This window comes from Malus domestica, chromosome 04, assembly GCF_042453785.1.
Source record: "Malus domestica chromosome 04, GDT2T_hap1".
Lineage (NCBI taxonomy): Eukaryota > Viridiplantae > Streptophyta > Magnoliopsida > Rosales > Rosaceae > Malus > Malus domestica.
The window spans coordinates 26162406-26185832 of NC_091664.1; the positions used below are offsets into that span (position 1 = coordinate 26162406).

At 36.4% G+C, this 23427-nt stretch overlaps 2 protein-coding genes and 2 long non-coding RNA genes across 9 annotated transcripts; 1 reads left to right on the forward strand and 3 right to left on the reverse strand.

Moving 5' to 3' along the window:
* Window positions 1–294: 294 nt before the first annotated feature.
* Window positions 295–3877, reverse strand: LOC103427646 (flocculation protein FLO11-like). The gene is made up of 5 exons (XM_029101342.2): window positions 3319–3877; window positions 2877–2982; window positions 2191–2311; window positions 1155–2090; window positions 295–860 (listed from the first exon to the last, which is right to left on the reverse strand). Exons 1-5 carry the CDS (start codon window positions 3497–3499, stop codon window positions 450–452), a joined length of 1755 nt encoding a protein of 584 aa, XP_028957175.2. The 5' UTR covers window positions 3500–3877; the 3' UTR covers window positions 295–449.
* Window positions 3878–15436: 11559 nt separating this feature from the next.
* LOC139194916 (uncharacterized) lies at window positions 15437–16421 on the reverse strand. Its single transcript, XR_011579697.1, has 4 exons — window positions 16285–16421; window positions 15848–15930; window positions 15709–15753; window positions 15437–15566 (listed from the first exon to the last, which is right to left on the reverse strand). It is a non-coding gene; the product is annotated as an uncharacterized lncRNA (long non-coding RNA).
* LOC103433774 (acid phosphatase 1) lies at window positions 15810–23202 on the forward strand. 6 transcript variants are annotated; one of them, XM_008372060.4, is made up of 4 exons: window positions 15810–16091; window positions 19962–20360; window positions 21617–21829; window positions 22898–23202. In XM_008372060.4, exons 2-4 carry the CDS (start codon window positions 19978–19980, stop codon window positions 23073–23075), a joined length of 774 nt encoding a protein of 257 aa, XP_008370282.3. In that variant the 5' UTR covers window positions 15810–16091; window positions 19962–19977; the 3' UTR covers window positions 23076–23202. The 6 variants fall into 6 exon arrangements, with proteins under 6 accessions (XP_008370282.3, XP_008370281.3, XP_070676086.1 ...); XM_008372059.4 differs by lacking the exon at window positions 15810–16091 and adding an exon at window positions 18028–18325; XM_070819985.1 differs by lacking the exon at window positions 15810–16091 and adding an exon at window positions 18126–18325 and having other exon boundaries at window positions 22879–23010.
* Window positions 20449–20944, reverse strand: LOC139194915 (uncharacterized). Its single transcript, XR_011579696.1, has 2 exons — window positions 20803–20944; window positions 20449–20680 (listed from the first exon to the last, which is right to left on the reverse strand). It is a non-coding gene; the product is annotated as an uncharacterized lncRNA (long non-coding RNA).
* Window positions 23203–23427: the final 225 nt, after the last annotated feature.

The window sequence follows — 23427 nt, forward strand, 5'->3', positions numbered from 1 at the left end:
GAGTCTCCATTTCTTGGCCCACTTAAGTTCCTAGTAATGGCAACAGTCGTGGATTAAGTAAATTGGCTAGAACAGTATGTCGTCTCCTTTCATCAGGTTCGAATCCCCTCACCGTAACTAGAGTAGGAAATAAAAGTTCCAACAATGGCATTGTCGATTAACTATGGCACCTGAAAGACTTTCAATTCTCAAAGCTCTTTCGACAGACAGGTAAATGATGCATCACAATTCAAAGAATTCGAGAATTTAAATTTTTTGAGCAGCCAATTTAGGAGGCTAATTGCAAATACAGAAGACCAACACTAACAAAATGCATTGATTTCACTGCAAAAATACAAGGTACTTGGCTCTTCATTCTTCTGTTTTAAAGCGGATTCATCCCATATTAAGAAACCAGATAACTTAAAACAAAGAAGAAAAAAACAATAACATCACTTACTCACCAGGTGTTATAAGAGTCCAAAAGGTTCAGGCAGATGCTCGAATCCGTTATCGAAGATGGGTCCTTGATCAAGTTTATCATCCAAACTGTGCAGCCAGTTCGTGTTCTTCATGTCTTCTTTCAGCAATATCGCATCATAACGCGAGCTCTCGTAGATGTCCACTTCACTCAGTTTCGCAGAGTATCGTCTGCTGTCTGCCTCATTTCCGTTTTCTACATGCCTATTCACAATGTGTCCATTCTCTGAGATGAATCCGTTACTGTTGGTTTGGTGGCTTCCGTTAATGTGGGCGGATGCTGGCGTGCTCAACGCGCGTACAGACTGGGCCTTGGGAGCGGAAGTGGATGATCGAATGCTCTGAGGAAAGAGGGTGCTGCCTGAAAGTTGGCGAGTATTTCCTGATCCATTTCTTATATCCTACATCAGATGGTAGATCAACCATTAGAATCTATTACCTTGTTCCAAAATTTGTCTTACGAATTTGAAAAGAAGTTATTAAATCTTTTGCTACAATTAGTACAAACAGACTGGACAAATTACTGTTCTTTTTCTCACATGGTATACGGCAGACTAAAGTTGTCATCTACGTTCATACCGCGATAGCAACCATTATACGAATTTAATACAATGATATGCATAACAAGACAATACGAAGAATATTTTCACAACCTGAAACTTCATTCATATGATGCCAAGGAAATAGATTTATACCATATGTCGGATAGCCATGTCAAGGGATTTCTTCGAGATAGACCTCCCAAACCCGGTGCTGTCTGCAGGTGGTGTTGAAGACCTCACAGGTTTCCGCATACCCATATCAGGGATATTGGTAGACTTCCGAGGAGGCTCGTGAACTTCAGGAAGGTGACCATTGGAATGTACACGTCCCCTGGAAGGGGTCTCTGTCAGTCTTCCCCTTGAGACAATGGGTGATGACTGTCTTCTTGGCACAATTGTGGCAGCTGGGGGTTCTGGCTTCCCCTTCATTGTGGAAGCAGTGCCTGGACGGGATCTACCAGCAGAAATTGGTCTGTCTGGTAATGTTGTTCTAAGGTTTGGCGGTGTGTCAAGAGGAAAATCAGGAGGTACAATTGGTTGTGGTGGGGGTCGGACACGTGGACTAGGGGAGCTTGGTCGGGATGAGGGAGCTGAACTGCGTCCATTTGACAGAACACCGCGACCAACTGAAGGTGAAGGACTCGATGCTGGAGACAAAGAAGGCAATGAACTCCGACGAGTGGGAGTAGATGGGCGAGAGTTTGGTCGAGAACTATGTGAAGAATTCAAGTTTGCAGGAATTTGTGGCCTGGAACTACTAGGAGTTGAGGGCCTTGATGAGCTTTGCACTGGCCGAGGTTTCTCGATGGAAGAGGTGGTTGAAACTGTACGGGCTCTAGAAGGAGTTGTGGACCGTGACAGCGTTGGGCGAGAGGTTGGAGTGGAAGGCCTTGCCGTAGCTGGAGAGCGGGTAATGGGGGATGACGGTCTAGTGTAAGAAGAAACCGAAGCTGAACTCGTGTTAAGGATGTTCGAGGATCTGTTGGAAGAATAGTTGTTGTATAGTGAGGCAGAGGTCGAAGAGCGAGTCACTGAACTGCTTCTAGCAGGTCTTGATGAATGGTTGCTCTCGGATTGCGAAACTGAAAGCTGCAAGAGAAATACAAATTAAGAAAATAATGAAGTACAACCCCCTAAAGCATAAAGTTTTCTTGCTCGACACGGATGAAGTCAACTGGCAAAGACATACCCTTGAAGGCTTAGCTGCAGAACTTGGTCTGCTTAAACTTTTTCGTGGAGGAGCCAAGGACGGTTGAGATTCACTTCCATCCGATGAAGGAAAAAGCGGAGTTTCCGGAGGAGTGAGAAGCCTGATGACACAAAAATGTAAAAAAAAATCAGAGAGACGTAATTTAATTACTATCAAATTTCATGGGGTAATAATTTAACAATTTAAACCAACAATATTTGACATCATACAGGTAACATTATACAAAACATTCAATCCAACTACTTCGCATCGATACGTATCCCTCCCCATGCTATATCTATCGTTTCCCCGGCGTGTCAGGTACGCGATACGGGGGTAAACCACCGTGTCCGTGCATCGTAGGTTCAAAGGAATCAAATCAAATCAATGTTGATTCTACAGTGATGCTTAACCAAGTATAACTAATAAGAGTCTGAGTGTTGATTCTGTATTAACATTTCAAGCAAGGAATCATTCTGAATCCGACATCTCCGCCGCGAAAAAATGATCGAATGCGAATTAAAATTAAATCTAACAAAATTTTACCTGGATCGTGATGCAGTTGAAGAGATGTACACAAACATATAAATCAGAAAAGGTTTGGTTCAACGCGAAAACGAGTAAAGATATCTTCTTTTATTCGAGCGATATTCTAATCTAATCTAATCTAACGGTTTTAGACTTACCAGTCGTAATCGTGCTTTCCGCCATCTGTAGATGACAACAGATCATCAATGCCAGTTCTTCCCACCTTGGCCGATCCGACTGACAGCCTCCCCAATTTCACAGAAACTGTTTGTGCAAAAAATCAAATCAATTAAAAGAAATTCCAAATTCAACTAAATTATCAAAATTAAATCTTCCAATCAAAACGCTGCCGTTTGATGGATTAACTACCAACGGCGCCGTTGAGCGGTTAGTCGTGAACAAAATCGAGAATCTATATCCTCAGGGACAAGATGCCGACAAATCCTATTGGTTCGTTGTTGGTTCAGGCAGTTATGATTCACTTAAATGACCGAACTGCCCTCCTCATCAACGACCGATTGTACACGTAACTGAATGAAACACGGAAGGACATTTCTGTCCAAAGAGAAAAACGGAAATAACTAGCACGATAAAACGTACCGTCGGAAGACTCGTCGGAGGAAGTTACAGAGAGAGTCCGGCGGCTCTTCGAGAAGAGATCCAAGCCGCCTTCATCGGAGTCCTTTGGCGCCAAGTTCAAGCTCTGACCTCGCCGGTGCTGCGATCCCATCGGAAAGTTCCTCCCTCCGGCCAGAGATTCCCTCACATTCCTGTTCATCATCGCTCCCCAATTCCTCTATGCCCCTCACACCATATCTCTCTGTTTCTTCAGCAAATTGTATGCAGTGGAGGAGCGAGAGAGAGTAAGAGAGAGAGAGTGAGATCTAATGGTGCATAGAGAGAGTGTCGTAGATGCAAAGAGAGACAGCATATCGAGCTTCTCTTTTGTTATCACGTTTACGTCATATGTGAGAGAGACAAAGAGAGAGGAGGAGGCTGGAGCTTTTCAGATCTGTCGAATTGCAACTGGAATTGCAACAGTGCAGTTAAAGATCCAAACTTCACTCTGAATTTTTTATTTTGGGGGTCATTGGAGCATTGGGTAATGGGAAGATGCTTCTTCTTCTACTACTCTTTTTGTGTCAATTTTCGGGGGGCCTTTTATTTTCTTTTATTTTCTCTTTTTAAAAATGTGAATAACGGTTATTAATTAGGAAAACTAATGAAAATGCTTGAAAACTTTGAGTTTTAATGATAAAGATAAAATAAAGGGTAAAGTGAATAATACCAGAATTGACTTTTTAGTGTAAAAATGTGGTTTTTCGTTAAAGTGAACAGTACCATGTGCTTTTCGTTAAAGTTTCCTTATTAATTCACGGTTATTCATTTATTTTGGAGTCGAAAAGATTCATAGAAACATTTTAACTTTCCTGATCACAGTTAAGCAGACTCACTAACTTAAAGCCTCTTATTAGGGATGGGCAAAATACTCATGGGTTTAGATAACCGTGGTTACCCATCAATTTAAAGTTCACAGTTACGGTTATGGGTAACCGTTTATAAGAACAAATGGTTATGGGTACAACTGTTTATCTGTGAAATTTAAATATGAGGTTATGGGTATTACCCGCGATTATAACGGATATCTATCGATTATGGGTATTACTCGTGATTATAACGGGTATCCATTTACCCATTTAATTTAATATATGTAAAATTTAAAAAAAAATCCTAAATTTTCAATCTCTTTGCCAGACTTAGAGTCTCAAACACCCCATCCCCCTTCTCATCTCTCCCTCGCTGCCCTCTCTCTCATCTCCACTGCTCTTCTATCTATCATCGCCGCCCTCTCTCTTATGCTAATTGGTGTATGTGTTCCTAAATGGGATACTAATTCAATTTATACATTTCTTTTGTAGACCTCTTTTGGTGACAATGAGTCGATGAGACTTTGTTATTGAACATTCTAAAGCATTAGTGTTCGAAAATGTTTAGTTTTGGAATATTTTGGAGTTTTGAATCATCTAGTATTCAAGATAATGACTACTTTTTGTTTTTATAAGCCTTACTTTGTAATATTATGAATTATAATTAAAAATTTGCTTGGGTGTAGCAGAAAAATATCATTCGTAAACTATTATTTCAATTATTGGAATTGTATGAGGACTTAAATAATTAAAATAGGGAAATGAATGCTAAAATGTACCTATAACATTGTTTAATTGTCAGAAAATGAAAATTATGAAAAAAAAATTCTTTTGTAATTTTCAAGTTGTTAAAAAAAACATGTAGACGGGTGAAAAAAAGGTAAATAGGTAAAAAAATGATAAACGGGTAAATGTTTATAGTTAAATGGGTACACGGTTATGTGTATGATTAATCGTTTATAAACGATTATGGGTATGAGTATAACCATTTATGCAATTACCCAACGAAAAAATGATTATACGGGTATGAACATAAACGATTATGGGTAAATAACCGCGATTACTCGCTCGCCATAACTATTGCTCATTCCTACCTCCAACCCGTGACCTCCCTGTTTTTTATTTTCTTTTAACTCCGGAGTAAAAGAAAATTGGGTGTAGAAAGGCTAGTTTTTTGTTTTGTTTGCTTTCTTGTTTTTTAACTTTGAAGATATGTACGTTAAGTTCCATATCAAGTTATGGTCTGTTACGAGAGAATTAACCGTTAGTTGAAAGATTTTATTGCGTTCCAGTTACATTTTTATAACACTTAATATGCTGAAACACCGATAAATTTCTGCCGAGGAGATCAGTGGGGACAATGATTGTTTGCCCTCCTATCTTTTGTTTGTGTGGTCACGGTTAAATCACGTCAATATTTTATATTACTATTTATTTTTATTTTATTATTTTTATAAAAAAATATATATATAAAATATTAACGTGATTTAACCGTGATCGCATAAAACAAAGGGGCACGAAATGACACTAAAAATGAAAAGGCTGACAATCCTTGTCCGATCAGTGGAATAACAATACACAAAGTGTGGCCAATAGGTGCTCATTCCCATTCATGGTGGTGTGTCAGAGACTGACGAACAAATTACAAGCAGAAGGAGAGTCACTTTTCACCATTAGTGTGGGTCCCCATCTAATGTTCAGGGCATGTGAGTGGACCAAAGGCAAAAGCCATCAAACAACCATAAACCTCATATGTCATTCACACAACAGGAACACACCAAACAACAACAAAACTAGCCACATGATTTTACTCCATTGGTCATCAATATCATCATGTTCCTTGGAGCTGGGGCAGATTTTATATCCGTATTCCACACGATTCTTTTGGGATTTAAGTTAGAGATGTGCTATCCACACATCTCATCTTATTTCTCACACATCCTTTAATAATTTATGTCCATTGATCTTCTTCAATTCATCCGATTCGACGGCCGAAAATTAAAAAGATATGTGAGAAGTAAAATGGAATGTGTGGATATCATATCCCTTAAGTTATGGCTTTAATAAACTGTTTGATGTAATAAAAAAATAGCTGAAATACTTATGTGAATCTTCTAAACTCCAAAAAAAAGTGGATCAACGTGCTTTTGCCACTAATTGATCTCCTTTTCAAAGAAAACAAACTTTGTCATGATTTTTGTGGTAAAAAAGGGCTTTTTGCTAATTATTTTGTTAATTACTTAATTATGTTTTGCTTTACCCTATAATCTTGTTTATGGAAATCTTTTGAAGGGACTTTGAGAATTGATTTATCTAATTGGAAGCTATATTATGATTATGATTAAAGGATGAGGATCCCATCCGGATCCAACTGGTGGGGATCTTAGGATCCTTAAATCCTAATCGTTCATCGTATATCGTGCGGTTATAAATCATTTGAATTTTATTATTTAAAATTAAATATAAATAATAACTGATAAAAATTGACCGTACGATATATGATAAACGGTTAGGATGTGAGGATCCCTAGTATCTCCACTATTTGGATCCGGATGGGATGCTCGTCCATGATTATATATCTATTTGATTGATATGTCCCTATTCATATCATCAAACCATATCATTGGACCCACCTCAATTTTCTTGGTAATTGTATATCTTTCAAGGAAGATTAAGGGCCAACCCCCCAACCTAACAATTGAGGACTTGGATTATTTAGACTATATTTATTTGAGTAGGTAGTTGCTAAGTTTCTATTTTTCCATTTTAGCATTAAGTAACCCATTATTAAACAAAGAAGTGGCATATGCTAACTTGAAATGTAGGGTTTCCATTTTGATATTTTGCAAGAGTTGTTTACCTATGTGTGCACCATACACAGACTTCATTTGCCATTTCGATATTTTGCAAGAGTTGTTTACCTATGTGTGCACCATACACAGACTTCATTTGTGGATCTCACATGCATTTACAACTAACATCATATGTAGGTGTTATCTTATTTACTTCGTTTAAAATGAGGTTCAGTTTACCTCCTCCATTTTAATATACGTAATATTGTTTGTTAAAAAAAAGTATGTTGTTTTACGTATCTTATCTTTCATAAAATGAATGACACATTACGTTTCCTGTCATTTATTTATAAAGTTTTCGACGGAAATATTGTTGGTACCATATTATATTGGGCCTTGTTACTTGGGCTTCCAGACATTTAGCTCATGATTTATGTAAAAGGGGAGGAGCCCTTAGTCTATAAAATGGCCTCCTCGCCCTCACAATCCTCATGTCTCATCCTCACATACAAAAGCCACAAAGCTCACAAACAGAGAAACTCTCTCAAACTCTCTCTTTCTCTGGGGGACTCCCCCTCACACTTATAATCTATACATTCATACAGAGAAATACAATCAACATCAATGTGGACGTAGCCCAAACATTAGGATGAACCACGATACATCTTTGTGTTCTTGGGCGTTTGCATGATTCATGGTCGGATTTACGTTATTCCAAGACCTTCCGATTTTGTGCATCAACAAATATAATAACGTATAATCCTCTTTGCATGGAAAAATTCTAGCTACCTTTTTATTCATGTGCTTGCCGATGTATATTAATTTTTACACGCTTTCTGGTGATTGATTAACTTTAGCTCATAAAAGGGACCCCCCACGTATAATCCATGCAAGATCATATTTTATGTTCCCCTTTTAATCAAACCCCTCTCAAAATATTGAATTAATTTTTTTATGATCGAAATATTTCATGTTTTTTCATTCAATTACCATACAATTTGATACTTAATACTACGGTCTGGTGATATTCCTCTTCATTTGGAAGTGAGAGGTCTTATGTTCGAATCTCGTGGATGATGAATTCAATATCAAATTAGGTTGTCCATTGTATGACTTAACCGAACTCCCCACCCCTAATGTAAAAATATTGATGTACTAAAAAAAAAATTACCATACATCTTAATAGTGAAATCGTTATAGCTTTTTATATTTAGAGATCAAGATTTAATGACCGCAAATCTTGGCGTATAGAATAGACATGAGAGTACTAAAGTTTTCGGCCTGTTTAAATAGAAATGTAACGTGACACCTTATTTAATTACTTTATTTATTTAGAAAAGGGACGTGACACAATATTTTCTAGGAGGTACCAACCATGGTACTATATCATAATCATAGTTATATATTTTTGTCAAATATATCGTAATCATTAATATTATGCAATCCGAAATCGCAAATGGGCCAGGAGTGGCCCATGGCATCCAAGCTTCCCCAATGAAATAGTCCCGGGACTGACTTACCCATCAGGTCATCAGAAGCTCCCAATAGTGCTGGACCATGTGAGAAAACGAATGGTGCGACGTTTACCGGCCGACATACGAAGCCCAGCTTGACTTGGCCACGTGATGCTTCCTCAAGCAGAAGCACTGGAGACGAATAATCCGACAAAAAACAACCACTACATAACGTGATAGGCCGATATATTTGACTCTACTGCAACTTGAAGATTTCTCCATTTAATTTTTTTAGGAGCAATGTTTGAATACTGAGAGCTGAGTAGGAGTTCTACTTAAAATTTCGTGTCTGATTCACAGAATTTTATGCTTATAATCGAAACCGTTCATACTATAAATCATTTTGTAAAGCTCACATATGCAACAAGTGAATTAAAACTAAGGTCATTCAGTTGATCAACTGTAGAAAATAGATAGACGACTCATAACATTTTTGTACAATTCGATGACCTTGCTTTTACTATCTGTCCAATGTTTTTATACAATTCAATGACCTAGTTTTAAATGATTTTTCTCAAACATGACATTTATAGAGTGATTTATAATGTGAACCGTTTTGATTATAAACTCGACAGTTTGAATCAGAAACAAAGAGTTTTGAGTAGGAGAGAAGCTCATACTCATTATTTGAGTAGCCAAGTATTATTCGTTTGTCAGAAAATTTTCAGTATGTGTTAGCGTGAAATGTCGATTTAGTCTTTAAATTATTACTTAAGTAAAAAAATTTAAAATATTTTAAAATATTTTTTTTAGAAACCAATCCTTATACTAATAATCTGTCAATTAACTCTATAATATTCTGCTTCGAAGTTATTTTATTTAGTGAACTCGTACTTGGCACACTAAAACATCTTTCCGAATCTGCAAACCTCTGGTAGTCTTTGCACTAGATGCGTGGTCCATGTACGACCGATTAAATGGCTGCATGGCTCAGAGAAGCACAATGCTGAAATAAGGCTATCATGTGGAGGAAGAGATGCAAACCCTAAGTTTGGTTAAAGTAGGAATCGTGGATTATATATATGGAAAAATTAGGTTCTCAATTTTTTTTTTCTATTGCATTGATTAAAATATTATTCTTTTAATTTTTTTATCAAGGTCCCTAACTTTTAATGAACGTCATTGTTTCAGTTATAAATTATTTATATATGAACATAATTAAATTTTATTTTTAAAATAGATTTAGTTAGTGTTAGAAACATTACATTTGGTATATTTCTATTTATCGTTAAACTTAGTATCATATATTTCTATTTTTAGTTTGTACCATTTTTAATTGGCAACCCATTTTTAATTTTTACCAATTTTCTTTTTAATTTTAATTTGTACCCATATATTAATTTCATTTTATGCCCATATTTTAAATTTTTTTATTTATACTCATAATTTATTTATAATGTACCCATTTTTCTTTATAAATATACCACTTTGTTATATGTAAAATGTACCAATTTTTTTATTTTTTTTTTGTAAATATACTATTTTTTATGTCACATCCCGGCTGTGACACCCCCCATCCAGGAATAATTTTTTATCGATGACGTGAGATGACTATTTTGCCCTTGGACGTTAGTGGTTTGGTGTGTGTTATGCATGTTAGTGGTGGTCCAAATTTATGTTCTTCCTTAATTTTTGAACCCAATTAGAACTTAGCTTTTTGTGGTTTTTGGTTGGTGACCAAGCTGGACACACACACACACTCACACGTACCATACACACAAACACTCAGATCTCTCTCTTTCCTTCCTCTCGCATTTTCTGGCATTTCCGTACAACCCATACGGACAAATCTTCAACCTTCCATTTTGGGCACGTATCGAGGTTTTAAAGGTAACATTCAAACTCTTTGCAAGCCTTGAAGTCGATTTATACCTTTATTTGGACTCAAAACCTTCAAAAACCCTAGTTTCTCACAAACTCTGATTTAGGTATTGTTCATGCACTAATTAATGTGAGGTTTTTAGGAGTTTTTAAGGGCATAGGAAGCTTTAGATTGTTTTCACGAAGCTTGGAGAAGAAAAATGAAGTGATTTGGACGTCGGAAAGTTGAGTTTCGACAAGTTGCAAGTTTAGCCGGATTATCGAGGGATTTTTCGGCGAGTTCCGTGGATTTTAGGGCTTTTGAAAGGTATGGTTGTGTTCTATTCGTCTTAAGCTTCAAATTGGTTTAAGTTCCATGAAATTTGGTTGAGAAACGAATGAGAAATGAAGGTTTGAAAATTTTGCAGTTTCTAGTGGCGGCAACAGTTATCGGAATTTGAAGGTGGATGACGACGGAATATTCCATCAAATATCAGGTAGATTTAACGGTTTATGTTACTTTTTAACGAAATATTCCTGACGGGGTTAGGGGATTCCATTAAGGTCCCTGCACGCAGGGCCGTGCCTTTACCGGCATGTGACAGTGCGTGAAGGCTCCAAAAATTATTTTAAAAATATGGACATGTTCGTGGAGTTGTGTAGATCACAATGGCATATTTATATATCTCATTTGAGCAATGTATGAGAAGTTATTAGCTAGTATCAGTTATGTGCTTTAAATTAACGTTTTTATAGTTGTTTCGCATATAGGGGAGACTTATCCCGAGGACGAGTGCAGTCAAGGGCGACTCGGGGGCTATGAACCTTCGACATACCAGTGAGTGGGCTTTTGGTTTTCAGTATATACTTATATACTTGATAATTTCCCAGAAAATGCATTTAAATGAGTTATGATTTGAATTGCCATGCCAAACGTTTTATATTTAGAATATGCATATGATGAGGACACTCAGGTAAGTCCTAGGTGAGTTTATGAATTGTGAATATGAATAACGGTTGTGATTAATTGAGAAACCTTGTGCTCATAAACCTGCACTCTAGTGTTAGTGATTTAGCCAGAGATATGGCACATGCCTGTTTATAATGTCACCTCCTGCACTATATGCTCACATTGGATCAAATTTAGGTGCACAGTCTTGTCGTACAAACCATCATAGGTGGTTCCGACTCGTAGGTGACTAGCGATTTATTGCACAGCTATTATGAGAGCGTAGTATTAAGCATAACTATATTACATCCAGTCTTGTTGTACAGACCCTACAATGGTTCTAATTCGTGTGCAGTGTAGTGTCGTATAGGTCACTTGTAGTGACTCCGGCTTGATTGACTAATGAGCTATGAATTTAGCCGTACAGACTTCTGCAGGGGTTCCGGCTAATATGTTATTTTCCATGAATTTATTCTCACTTGAGTTACTTATTATATTTTATGTTTTGGCATGGCATACTTATGAATATGGATATGTGAAGCATGATTTGAATATATATATATATATATATATATATATATATATATATCTATATTTTATTTCTGGGAAAATTATACATGTTTTACAGCAAGAGGTTAGAGCGTTTGTAAATGAAATGATTTTGAAAAACTTTGTTTTTGTCCACTCATACTTTCTATTTTGCTCCCCTCCAGGTTTTAGGTAGACTTGCTGTTGGTGGCGTTCGAGGATCTCAGCGGTTCTGACAGAATATAATATTCATAGGATATCTCTGGTACTGTATAACTAGTATTTGTCCTACTAGACTGCACCTAGACTTTCTATGCTCTGATTAGGTGTATTTACACTTGTATTTCATTCCTAGCACTTTCTGCTTATTAGTGCACATTAGTAGCTTTCGGTTTTTATTTATTCGTAAATTTCTTATCCTTATTGTTTCCGCACTATGCACATGGCTACGTTACCCTCTCGTGATGGCCAGCACGCCTTGATTTAGGTCGGGGTGTGTCACCGGCCCGGACCCCACCACATCCCGGGCTCGACTTCGTCGTAGCACGATATTGTTCGCTTTGGGCCCCGACCACGCCATCACGGTTTTGTTTCTGGGAACTCACACGAGAACTTCATAGTGGGTCACCAATCATGGGATTGCTCTTGCGCGAACTCGCTTAACTTTAGAGTTCCGATTGAACCTGAAGCCAGTGAGTTCCAAAAATGCCTCGTACTAGGTAGAGATAGGAATATACATATAAGGCTTACATGATCATCACCCTGAACGATGTGCGATCTTACAATCCACCCCCTTAGGGGCCCGACGTCCTCGTCGGCACACTTCCGGCCAGGGATTGGCTCTGATACCAAATTGTCACATCCCGGCCCGGGCCCCCATCACATCCTGGGCCCAACTTCGTCGTATCACGATATTGTCTGCTTTGAGTCCCGACCACGCCCTCATGGTTTTGTTTCTAGGAACTCACACGAGAACTTCCCAGTGGGTCACCCATTATGGGATTGCTCTCGCGCCAACTCGCTTAACTTCAGAGTTTCGATGGAACCCGAAACCAGTGAGTTCCCAAAATGTCTCGTACTAGGTAGAGATGAAAATATACATATAAGGCTTACAGGATCCCCACCCCTGGGCGATGTGGAATCTTACATTTTATGTAAAATGTACCCATTTTTTAATGTAAAATCTATTTATTTTTTATTTAGAATGTGTACATATTTATAATAAATTGTACCCTTTTTCAATTTTTTCGAACGCTATGGGTACATTCGTTTGCCACTTGCCAGTTATTATTTACCTATTTTTATTTATTTATTCAATCAAAAATTTTGAGTATTTTCTTTTTTATTGTAATCGTTTTTAATTTATATGCCGTATAATATGGGATTTTAAATCCCATAAGATGTCAAGTTATTAATATCAAACATATCAAAATACATATTAATAGCAATAATGAGATGTACAAAGTCAAGGGACTTTGATAAAAAAAAAAAAAAATTGAATACCATTAAGATTTTAGTCAAAAAGTATTAGTGGCTAGGGACTGGATTCAAGGTCTCCCATTATATATCCACATCACATGGGCGAGTCAATTCTGAACAGTGAAAGGAAGGAGAAATTTTTCATTATGACTAAAACATGAGTGGTACATTATGTGTTTTTATATAAGTAGTGGGAAATTTTAATATTTAAGTTATTAACTTTTTAACACACATATTCCATTAGTTATATAGTGACGTGATGTACCATCCTGTACTCCAGTCACACTAAAAATCTCTCGAAATGAAAGAGTTGACATGCAGTTGGTTAATGACAAGTGTTGACTTATCTTCTTAATTATGTACATGTACACAACAAAGATGGATCACAAGGCTTGATAGCAAGTCACCATCTTATCATCGCAAGAAAGACTGAAACGATGATGGAAGAACACCTAACAATACTAGCCAAATTTTTGTTATTGTAGTTGGCCAATTGACTCAAATTAATTAATTTGGCTAGTTACGGGACATTATTAGCTATTTTAGCTTAAATTAAAATATAGTGATATTATCTTTTTTCATAAACTTAACAACCCATTTCTTCTCATGAAGCCCATAAACAATGCAATAATGTTTGGTAAAAATTTAACCCTCTCTTTTTAGCTAAATTTAATTACTATTTGCAAAGTTAAAATAGCTAGTCATTTAGCTAAGATGTTGGAGCTTGTTTTTTTTCCTTTATTTTTTTGTTTTTTTTAACCAACGATATTAATAACGCTAAAGAGGAGGGGGTGAACTTAGCCTCACAATAAGCTAGCAATAATGTGGTTCAAATTTGTCTTTGGTAAGAATCGAACCTAAGATCTCTCACTTACAAGTGAAGAGGAATACCACTACACCATAGTACTAAGTCAAAAAACCTCATTTAGCTACAAAGCCAAAAAGCGTCATTTAGCTAGGTTATTGGAAATGCTCTAAAATCACACATCACCACTTAAAAGATCATTTCAGTACATGTTATCAATTCATGTAGCGTGAAATGTCGATTTAGTCCTTGAAATATTACGTAAGTGATAAATTTTTAAAATATTATTTTCGAAAAATCTATCAATTACATCCATAATACTAGACTACATTACTAGACCGATGAAAGTCTGTGTATAAGTAAGGAGTTCAGTTTCTTAAAGTTTAAATTGTTAACGCTAAAATTGCTACATGAACTTTATGGTATCTGTCCCAAATCCCAAACCCAAGCTTAATTATGAACACTCATACAATAATTTAACATACACATTAATTTTCGGGCAAAAACGTAAAGTTCATCGCAAAAAGTTGTTCACTATGAATATATGCACTTACATGATTTGATTGTAGGACTTAGGAAGTTACAATTGATTTACTTTTTAATCCATGATGCTTCTTAGTGTTATATATTAAATATAGTTATCACTGCCAAGGTTTTTATGGTGGATTAAATTTGGTGAGATCGGAGTTTTGCTTTGAAGCAAAGCTATATCATCATAATATAAAGTAAAATCTGTTGGTGGTATTCGAGTTGAAGAATGTGAGGTTGGGTAGGAATCGTGCCCCAAAAGTAAAGGATACATGACTATAAATTGGCAAGCGACAACGTAATACTATTTCATCTTCAAAAACTTGTCTCCGTACCTTCTTCACATGCATGAATCTCTTTGACGTTTTTTTCTCTAAGGCTGTAACGATATGATAAAATCAATAAGAAAGCAACGTTAGTTTGGACAAACACCCGAGCCACGTGTCATGCTAATATAATGGTTCATTGTTTGGGGGGCCTAACCCTAAACTAGCTAGGATATGCCTTAATTCAGATCCAGTTTGCTCCAATCATGGTGGGCTTGCTACAAGAGATTGTAAACATTACTAGGGAAAACCTCTCTTCAGACAACATGCCATTGTCGCAAATGCTAACAAGGTTGCGACGACGAGATTACCCGATTCCGTTGTTGTAACTACTCGATGCTTTTGACAGGGCATAAGTTCTGTTTCGAAAGGTCATTCTTTTGAGACGGCCAAAATTATCCGTCACAAAGTTATGCCACAAAAAATGTTTTCCTTAACTTCATTATCTTGTGAGTGTGATGTTGTATATACTATATATGGTTCGGGTCGGGATCCCGAACCGAAACTCCTTTCCCAAATCCCAAACCAAAACATTTTGGGATGAGATTTTATATCCCGAAACCGAACCGAAAATGTGCATTTCCCGAAATTCGGGATTCCCGAAATTCGGGATTCCCGAAAGTGTTTCGGGATTTTCGGGATACTTCGGGATTGGGCCTTGAAGCCCAAAATGTTGGGCTTTTAAGATTGCAGCCAGCCACTGCCCAAAAAAAAAAAAAAAAGTCCAAATGAGATTAAAGCATGCACCTTCATCAAACCAAAATGCATAAGAATCTCCCTGGTAGTTTCGAATAAATTTTAAAAAATGATCTAAAAGATGTAAATGATGTTACTTAACTTACCTATTTGTAATGGTAGCCCAATTGTCAATGCATGAGAAACATAACCTGAAAACCCCAAGATGAACCCATGTGACCATGTCATAAAACAAAATTCTTGTCTCTCTCTCAAACACACACAAAGCTACACTAAAGCACATACCAATGCTAGCAGCAATCGAGGCCCCTGTCGATTATTGCATTCATGCATATCCTACATGTTTCACCCTTGAAATTGGGATTGTCCTGCACATTATGACAGCAAAATAAAATAAAATAAAAATCTCAAACAGATACAAAACCAAGCAGCTAGCTTGCGTATCTAAACACACAAATAAGTAGGACACAATCTACACTAGCTACAAAGCCACATGTAAGAACTCTCTCAAGCAATTGCAGCACCTCATGTAAGAACTCTCTCTCTCTCTCTCTCTGAGCAATTTTTATGTTAATTGTAGTTTACCATTGTTTATTTATGTTAAATTTTACAGGTTGTTGCTTGTATATTTTCATATGTTTAATTGGGTTTCTGTGAAATGTTGTCTGAAGAGTTAAAGAGAGAGAAAGGACAAAACCCCAGTGAAAATAAAAAACCCTAACCTGGATTTTGGGACTCAATTGGTTCCTTCCTGTGTCTTGTCTGCGTGAGTCGTGGAGGATGAGAAGCAGCGTGGATTCGACGGAGGAGTAGAGCGGCGGGAGCACGGGCGGTGAGACTGTGAGTGAGAGTGGAGCACAGAGAGTGAACGAGAGCGGAGCACAGAGAGTGAGCGAGAGAGCGGAGCGGAGAGACCGAGAGTGAGTGAGTCCGAGAGATTTGATCACCAACCTAATAAAATGACCTAACTAATGGACGGTTGGATTAGATTTTAACAAATCCAATGGTTCAAGTAATTTCTAATTAAAAATTAAAAATAAATATATATATATATATATAATAATCGGTTCGGTTCGGGATTATCGAAAGCTTTCAAAGCTGTGGCCGAATCCCAACCTGAAACTTTCGAGACGGGTTCGGTTTCAGGTACCGAATGTTTCGGGAAATTCGATTCGGGAATTTTTCGATCAAATTTCGGGACAGGATCGGGATGGTTCGGGATTTTCGGGAAAAAATTCCACCCCTAGTATATAGTGGCCGTACCCAAGAGTTTATCTCGTAGGATCTCCTTCACTGAAGAACTTCCACAATCTCCCACCAATCTCTCATTTAGATCCCCTTTTGACCTTCATTTCCAATGGCCTTTGATTTTTTTGATAACCTCTAATTGGTGTGTGCTCCACGAGTATTGCTATGACCTTTTCTAACCTGTCATTTCAATAGAAATTCATAAAGTACATCCCCGAGGCTACTCCGTCCCACTGGCCTATTGATGCCTTGTACACGAAAGTTGAAGATTCTTAATTATGCTCCATAAGTCGTGCTTTGAAAATGTGCTTAATTACAGTATGCGTTACGTTAGTTTCCACAACCACAATTCTTTTTCATGTATTTTTAATCTTTTTTCTTGTATTATGAGGGGTTAGGTTTATATCGTGTACCTTTTTTTATTTTATATATCAATAAAACTCCCCTCGTACCATCGAGATTTCTTAAAAAAAAAAAAAAGTTTTCCCAACCACAAAGTATACACTTAGCATGAAAAACCAAAAATACATCAGTCCACCTCATATTAGATTGTGATGGAACGCCAATTTGGTCAATTCTAATAGTTTACATCAAGATAATATCGTTTGTTAAAAAAAATGCAATACATAAAATATATAACATTATAGTTTGTCTATAAGAAATAATTGATTCATTTCAAGAACGAAAAAGTGAAGTATTTTCTGTAGCAAATGGACCTAAAAAAAAAAGGAAGTTTTAACGAAACACTTCCGGTACTGTTCACTTTAACGAAAAATGATAATTTTACTCTAAAAAATCTCTCATGATACTATTCACTTGCAACATCTTTTTATCATTTTGATTAAAACTCAAAGTTTTAAAGTCATTTTCATAAGTTTTCTAAAAAAATATAAATCGTTTTCTAACTTGCACTGTGCATGTGCATTCTTCTACATAATGCCCCACAACGACTTTTGGTTGGTCGGAGCATTGTGGAAGTGGCATATACATACCAATTGAAACTGTCTGATATAATTTGTCCCAACACAGAGAAATGCAATAGGTGTGTACTATGGGGCAGTATATTTGTGTGTGTGCATAGTAATCTGACGGCAGATCCACTAGTTCTGTTAGGACATGTGGGCTGTGACTATATTCCCACTTTTGCTCTTAACCCTTCCCCACAAACCTCCAGGGTTGATCTCAGTATATTAGACCATACATGCCATTCTTCTAACACGTATCTCTCCACCATCGCAATTATTCATGGTTTATGACGCCATCCCACCCAACATTTTTGCTACTTAAGGATCTACCAGGGTCCAGTTCTTTCATTCTTTGTCTAAATCTATCATGATTCTTGATGTCATTTCTCACCTTCAAATTCTTACCCGCGTAGTAGTAGTTTACTAGTCTGTGGGCAGCTGAAGATCAGCTATATATTGGCTATTGCAGTAGTAGTTAAGGAGTTGGAAGCTAGCAGCTTCTGAAGGAGAAGCTCCAAATTGCAATTTTTTGTGTTTTATTAAAACCATGGTAATTTTTTGTTACAATTACATGACATACATTTGAGTATTATGTATATATTTTCCATTTTTTTATTCTCAACGCATGTAGGTTACATTCTTTCTCATTAATTATCACATGTTATGAGCTTTAATTTTTAATTGTCTATCGTTGACTTGTGTGAGATTGATCGCAACATTTTCATGTATTATCTATATATTAGTTGTCCTTAACAATTAATACATGTTTACTTATAGGGAATATGAATTAGAACTATTTTGATTCTTGAGTTTTCCGTGTTTACTAAAGTATGAGAATTATTTCACTTCTCAATTGTTTCTATGTATTTATTAACACAGATAAAAATATTAAAAGTATGAATTTCTCCTTAAATTTGTAATCAAAATTTAAAAATCAAGAATCAAATCAACTAGAAGGATCTGGTTGCTCCAGATTCCATTTTCTTCATCTTCCCTATTTCTAAGTTTTTCGGTTCCTTCCACGTATTTGTCCTTAAAATTTGTAATCAAAATTTAAATAACGTTGTTTTTTTTATAAGTGATATAGAATAATCTACACTTAATTCAAACACGAATCTCGAATGGATATGCGAATGTTCTTAACCAATTAAATTACAAGCTACTTACAAATAAACTTGCATTAAAAGTAATTAAATGTGGATTAATAGATTACGTACACTTTGAGCCGCTCTAATTATTGGAAACCTATTGTACTTCTACAAATCAATCGTAATCAAAATGTGAACCAATGACAATTGTTGGTCATTACGTAGTCTTTCATACGTATACACAAATGACATTACGTAGTCTTTCATACGTATACACAAATGATGTCATATCTGCAGCACAAGAGTCTTTTTTTTTTCTTTTCTTTTTTAATATATATTACTGTACTTTGGCAAGAAAATATTTCAATTCCTATCCTATATAAAATGATTTACGTACAGTTCGAGTTCCTTCCTTTGAAATCACAACAGCAGAGACCTAATTAAAGTCAGATTTTTTGTGCTGATTAAGCTTCCACGATGTCTCTCTTAGTCCAATATTTTTTAATATTTTTTTAAGTATAACTTCTCTTCAACCCTCAAATCCTATTTTTGGTGGTTCGATCAAAACATTTGTTCCCTCCTTGCTTAATAATGTGGAGATGAATATATTCCATCAAAAATATATAATTTGGATATTTTACCTGGAAATTTCCAGGTTGTTCAGCCATACAACTTATATAAGTCTTCGGTCTCCGTCGATTTTTAGTTCATGAGTTGACTTGGCTCATGCAATTGATTCACAAATTCACTAGTTGAGCTGTTGTATTTTACAAGTTGAAACAAAATATTTAAATTGCCCAAAACACACTTTCCTTGTTAAAGCCACGAAAATGGCATGCAATGTACCCAAAAGATTTCGTCAACCCTATCCTCTTTCTTAAGCTCTTTTGATTGTAATTTCTCCAGAACAATTTGCGTTGATTTGGGAAACTTACTTTGTTATTTCCTCCGGCCGGCAACCATACACTTTCTTGTCGCCGTCTTCGGGAGAAGGTTTTCCTGTATATATGTTTCCCATTTACTGACCTAAACCCGAAATTTTCATATTTATTCATTAATTTGTTATATGCTTCCCATTTTATTTGCTTCTCTTTGTAGATAAAACTAAGCACACATGAATATTAGAGCAATGATGCAGCGGACCCGCGAGGCGTTTGTTCTTCTGTTTCTGGCCTTACTCCCCAAGGCAACTAGTGTGAAGCCTTGCCCCAGGCCAAGCCTGCCGCAGTCCGACAGCAACTTCTGTTTGAGTTGGAGACTGGCGGTGGAGACCAACAATATGCGTGGGTGGCGCACGGTGCCAATTCAGTGCTTTCGCTACGTCGAAACTTACATGATCGGAGGTCAGTATGAACGGGACATCAATTTTATCGTTGGCCAAATTCTTAGCTATGCGTTTGGAATAGCTTTATCTAATGATGGCATGGATGCTTGGATTTTGGACGTGGATGACACTTGCTTATCTAATCTCTTCTACTACAAGAGCAGGCGATACGGGTACGTAATATATATGTTAAAATATTACAAAACTTATAGGGTAATCTTTAGTTATGTTGTCAGATAAATATATTGTCACACTGTCAAATAAAGTAAAAATGCATCAATCATGTATGGTTCAGATTCACAGTATAACAATATAAGCACTTTGTGTTGCTAAGTGTTCTAAAACGCGGTCTGGGCGACCGTCTAGCGGCGCCTAGGCGCTGGGCGTCGGGCATCTGCCGCGATTATTTCCAAAACGTTCGGGAAATCGGCAAGGGTACTAGGCGCCGGGCTAAGCGGCCTCTGCGGCGGTTCTGTTAAAATATTCCGTTTCACTACACAGCGAGGGTGACGAAAGAGAAGCCGAGAGAGCGTGAGGGAAGAGTAAACGTGAGAGAGATGTAGAAGGAATCAGATAACAGTGCAATTGCAGGAAAAAAAAAACAAGAACTCTTACCTGGAAGCCCAGATTTCTTTGCCGGAGAGGATTTCTTCGCTGTGCTTGAGGAAATTGACTGTACTCATGATTAGGTTTTGGAAAATTATACAGAGCAAGAAGATGGAAATTAGGCGGAGAGATGGGAAATCAGGCGGAGCAATCGAAGAAGAATGGAGGGAGAGGAAACGAGAAACTGCAAATTAAGGCCTTACCGATTTCCAATGTGACAAAAGTCACTGCCCTCTGTCAAAAGCTGACAAAAGGCAGGCACTATTAAACAAATATATTATATATTATTATCTTTTTTTTTTTTTCAAATTATGTAATTAAAATTCTTTACATTACCTATACATATCTCTTCTTTTTTTTTTCTTTTAAATAATGTGTTACATTATCTATATATGCTTACTGATTTTTAAATATTGAACTTGTTGGATAGATGTATTTTATATTTTCTTCTACTTATATTTTACATTTTATCATTATTCTATTATTCATACAAGTATAGTTTTTTTAAGTGTAAATAGTCATTTATTTACAAGATATATAATAAATTTACATAAATCCGTTCAGGCCGCCTAGACCCCGTCTAACCATCTAGCCGCTAAGCCCCTACCTTCCTCCCGACTAACACCTAGCGTTTTTTAAAACCTTAAAGAGATTCATTTATGCATACTGTTTAGAACTTTCTTGTTAAAATGCGTGGTTAAGATTCTCAAAAGTCTATTAGTATCATAGATTTTGCACATTGTTGGTCAAGAGAACGTTCTGCTTACATTTAAGCCAATGAATTTACTAGTTCAATTTGCCATGACTAATTTGTAATATACAGGTGCGATCCTTTTGATTCATCTGGGTTCAAGGCATGGGCAAGGACTGGAGGGTGCCCAGCAGTTCCTGGTATGCTGGGACTTTTTAGCAAGCTGGTGAATAGTGATTTTAAGGTGTTCATGGTCACAGGAAGAGATGAAGAGACCCTAGGCCAAATTACTACCGCAAACTTGCTTGATCAGGGATTTGTTGGTTATGAACGGCTAATTTTGAGGTAAGAATATTGTGATGTGTGGTACTATATGTGCACTGCATCCCTCTTTCATTGATCACGATGGATGATTTTGTCAAACCGCATAGGAGTTCAATAATTGGCTCAATAGAAAACAGGAGCGAGAGAAGGAAAATCTCATGATAAAAAAATCTTCCGTCATGTTTGACTGGATAAGTGGGTTTGAAAGACCAAAAAGATTCGTTGTACTAGAAGCAATCCAAGTCAAAAGCATGTTTACGACTATTTTAGGGTTACTCTGATTTTTCTTCGTTTTTATTGTATTGTGAAAATAAATAGTTGTGAAAAATAAATATGTAAGTGTTTGGTAAACTATAATGCTAAAAGTGCTTTTAACAAAAAAAAAAGATGGGGATGAGTTTATCAATATGAAAATTTTATTAATTGGTACTGTTCACCTATCTCCAATGAAAAACGTGTTTTTTTTAGAAGCATGCGTAGAGAAGCTTCTGCTTTCTGATGTTTTATCTCCATGATTTTGAAAAGAAAAAAAAGTACTCTATTTTTTTTCATTTACCAAACACAATTAAAGCTCCAACTTTTATAAGAAACTGCTTTTAAAAAATTTAACCAACCCCAAACCAGCCGTATCAAATTTAGCCTAATGATTGGATTCATTGGAATTATCCGAGTCAATAACAAAGAAGTGTCAAACTTTTGGGAATACATCCGGCGTAAGTGTTATACACGTTATGTTGTCAATCCACACATGCGGTTATATATATGTCCATAAAGTATCAGATAAATCATTCACTTATATTATTGCATAAATTGTTAGTTGTTTGACAGTGTGATTGTCACAATAAAATTCCACTTCTAAAGTAATCCTATTGCTTAATTACAAAATCAATACATGTCACTACCTACCAAATACCACCTACCAAATGTTGACTAGGTTTCAATAACTTGATATATTCTTCTAATGGGTTGGGGATTAAGTAATTAAAGAAAATAATTGGACATTGGCACGTATTATTGTAGTGTCTCTACCTAAAGTTAGTTTGTTAGTGTTGTGTCACTACCGAATTTAGTTTGTGTGCCTAATTGCAGGACTCCAGTTTACAAAGGGCAGAGCGCAGTTGTGTACAAATCAAACGTTCGGAAGCAATTGGTAGAACAAGGTTACAGAATTTGGGGAAATATAGGAGACCAGTGGACTGATCTTCAAGGAGATTGTGTTGGCAACCGCACTTTTAAGCTTCCAAATCCCATGTACTTTGTCCCTTAATTAACTGAATTACCAAACCCTAAACCCTTAAATTATCAGAGTTACTAGTGGAAGTCTTGTTACTTTTACTAAATATATTATCGGAAAAGTGCAATTATATAAAATCTCATTTACGTTATGCCTTAAATCATGATATAATATGACTCGCATAAGAAAAAAAATACTTTCGAGTATCTCAAACTTTTGCATTTTGCATCTTCAGCTTACTTTTCCCTAACTTTCAAATTGGATGCATGTCGCCGTATTTATTGTCGTTCATTATTTACTCGTATTCTAAATTTTGATATTTACATTTTTGAGAGGCAATTTCGTAATTTTAGATTTCAATTGCTCTTTATTTAATTTTTTTTAG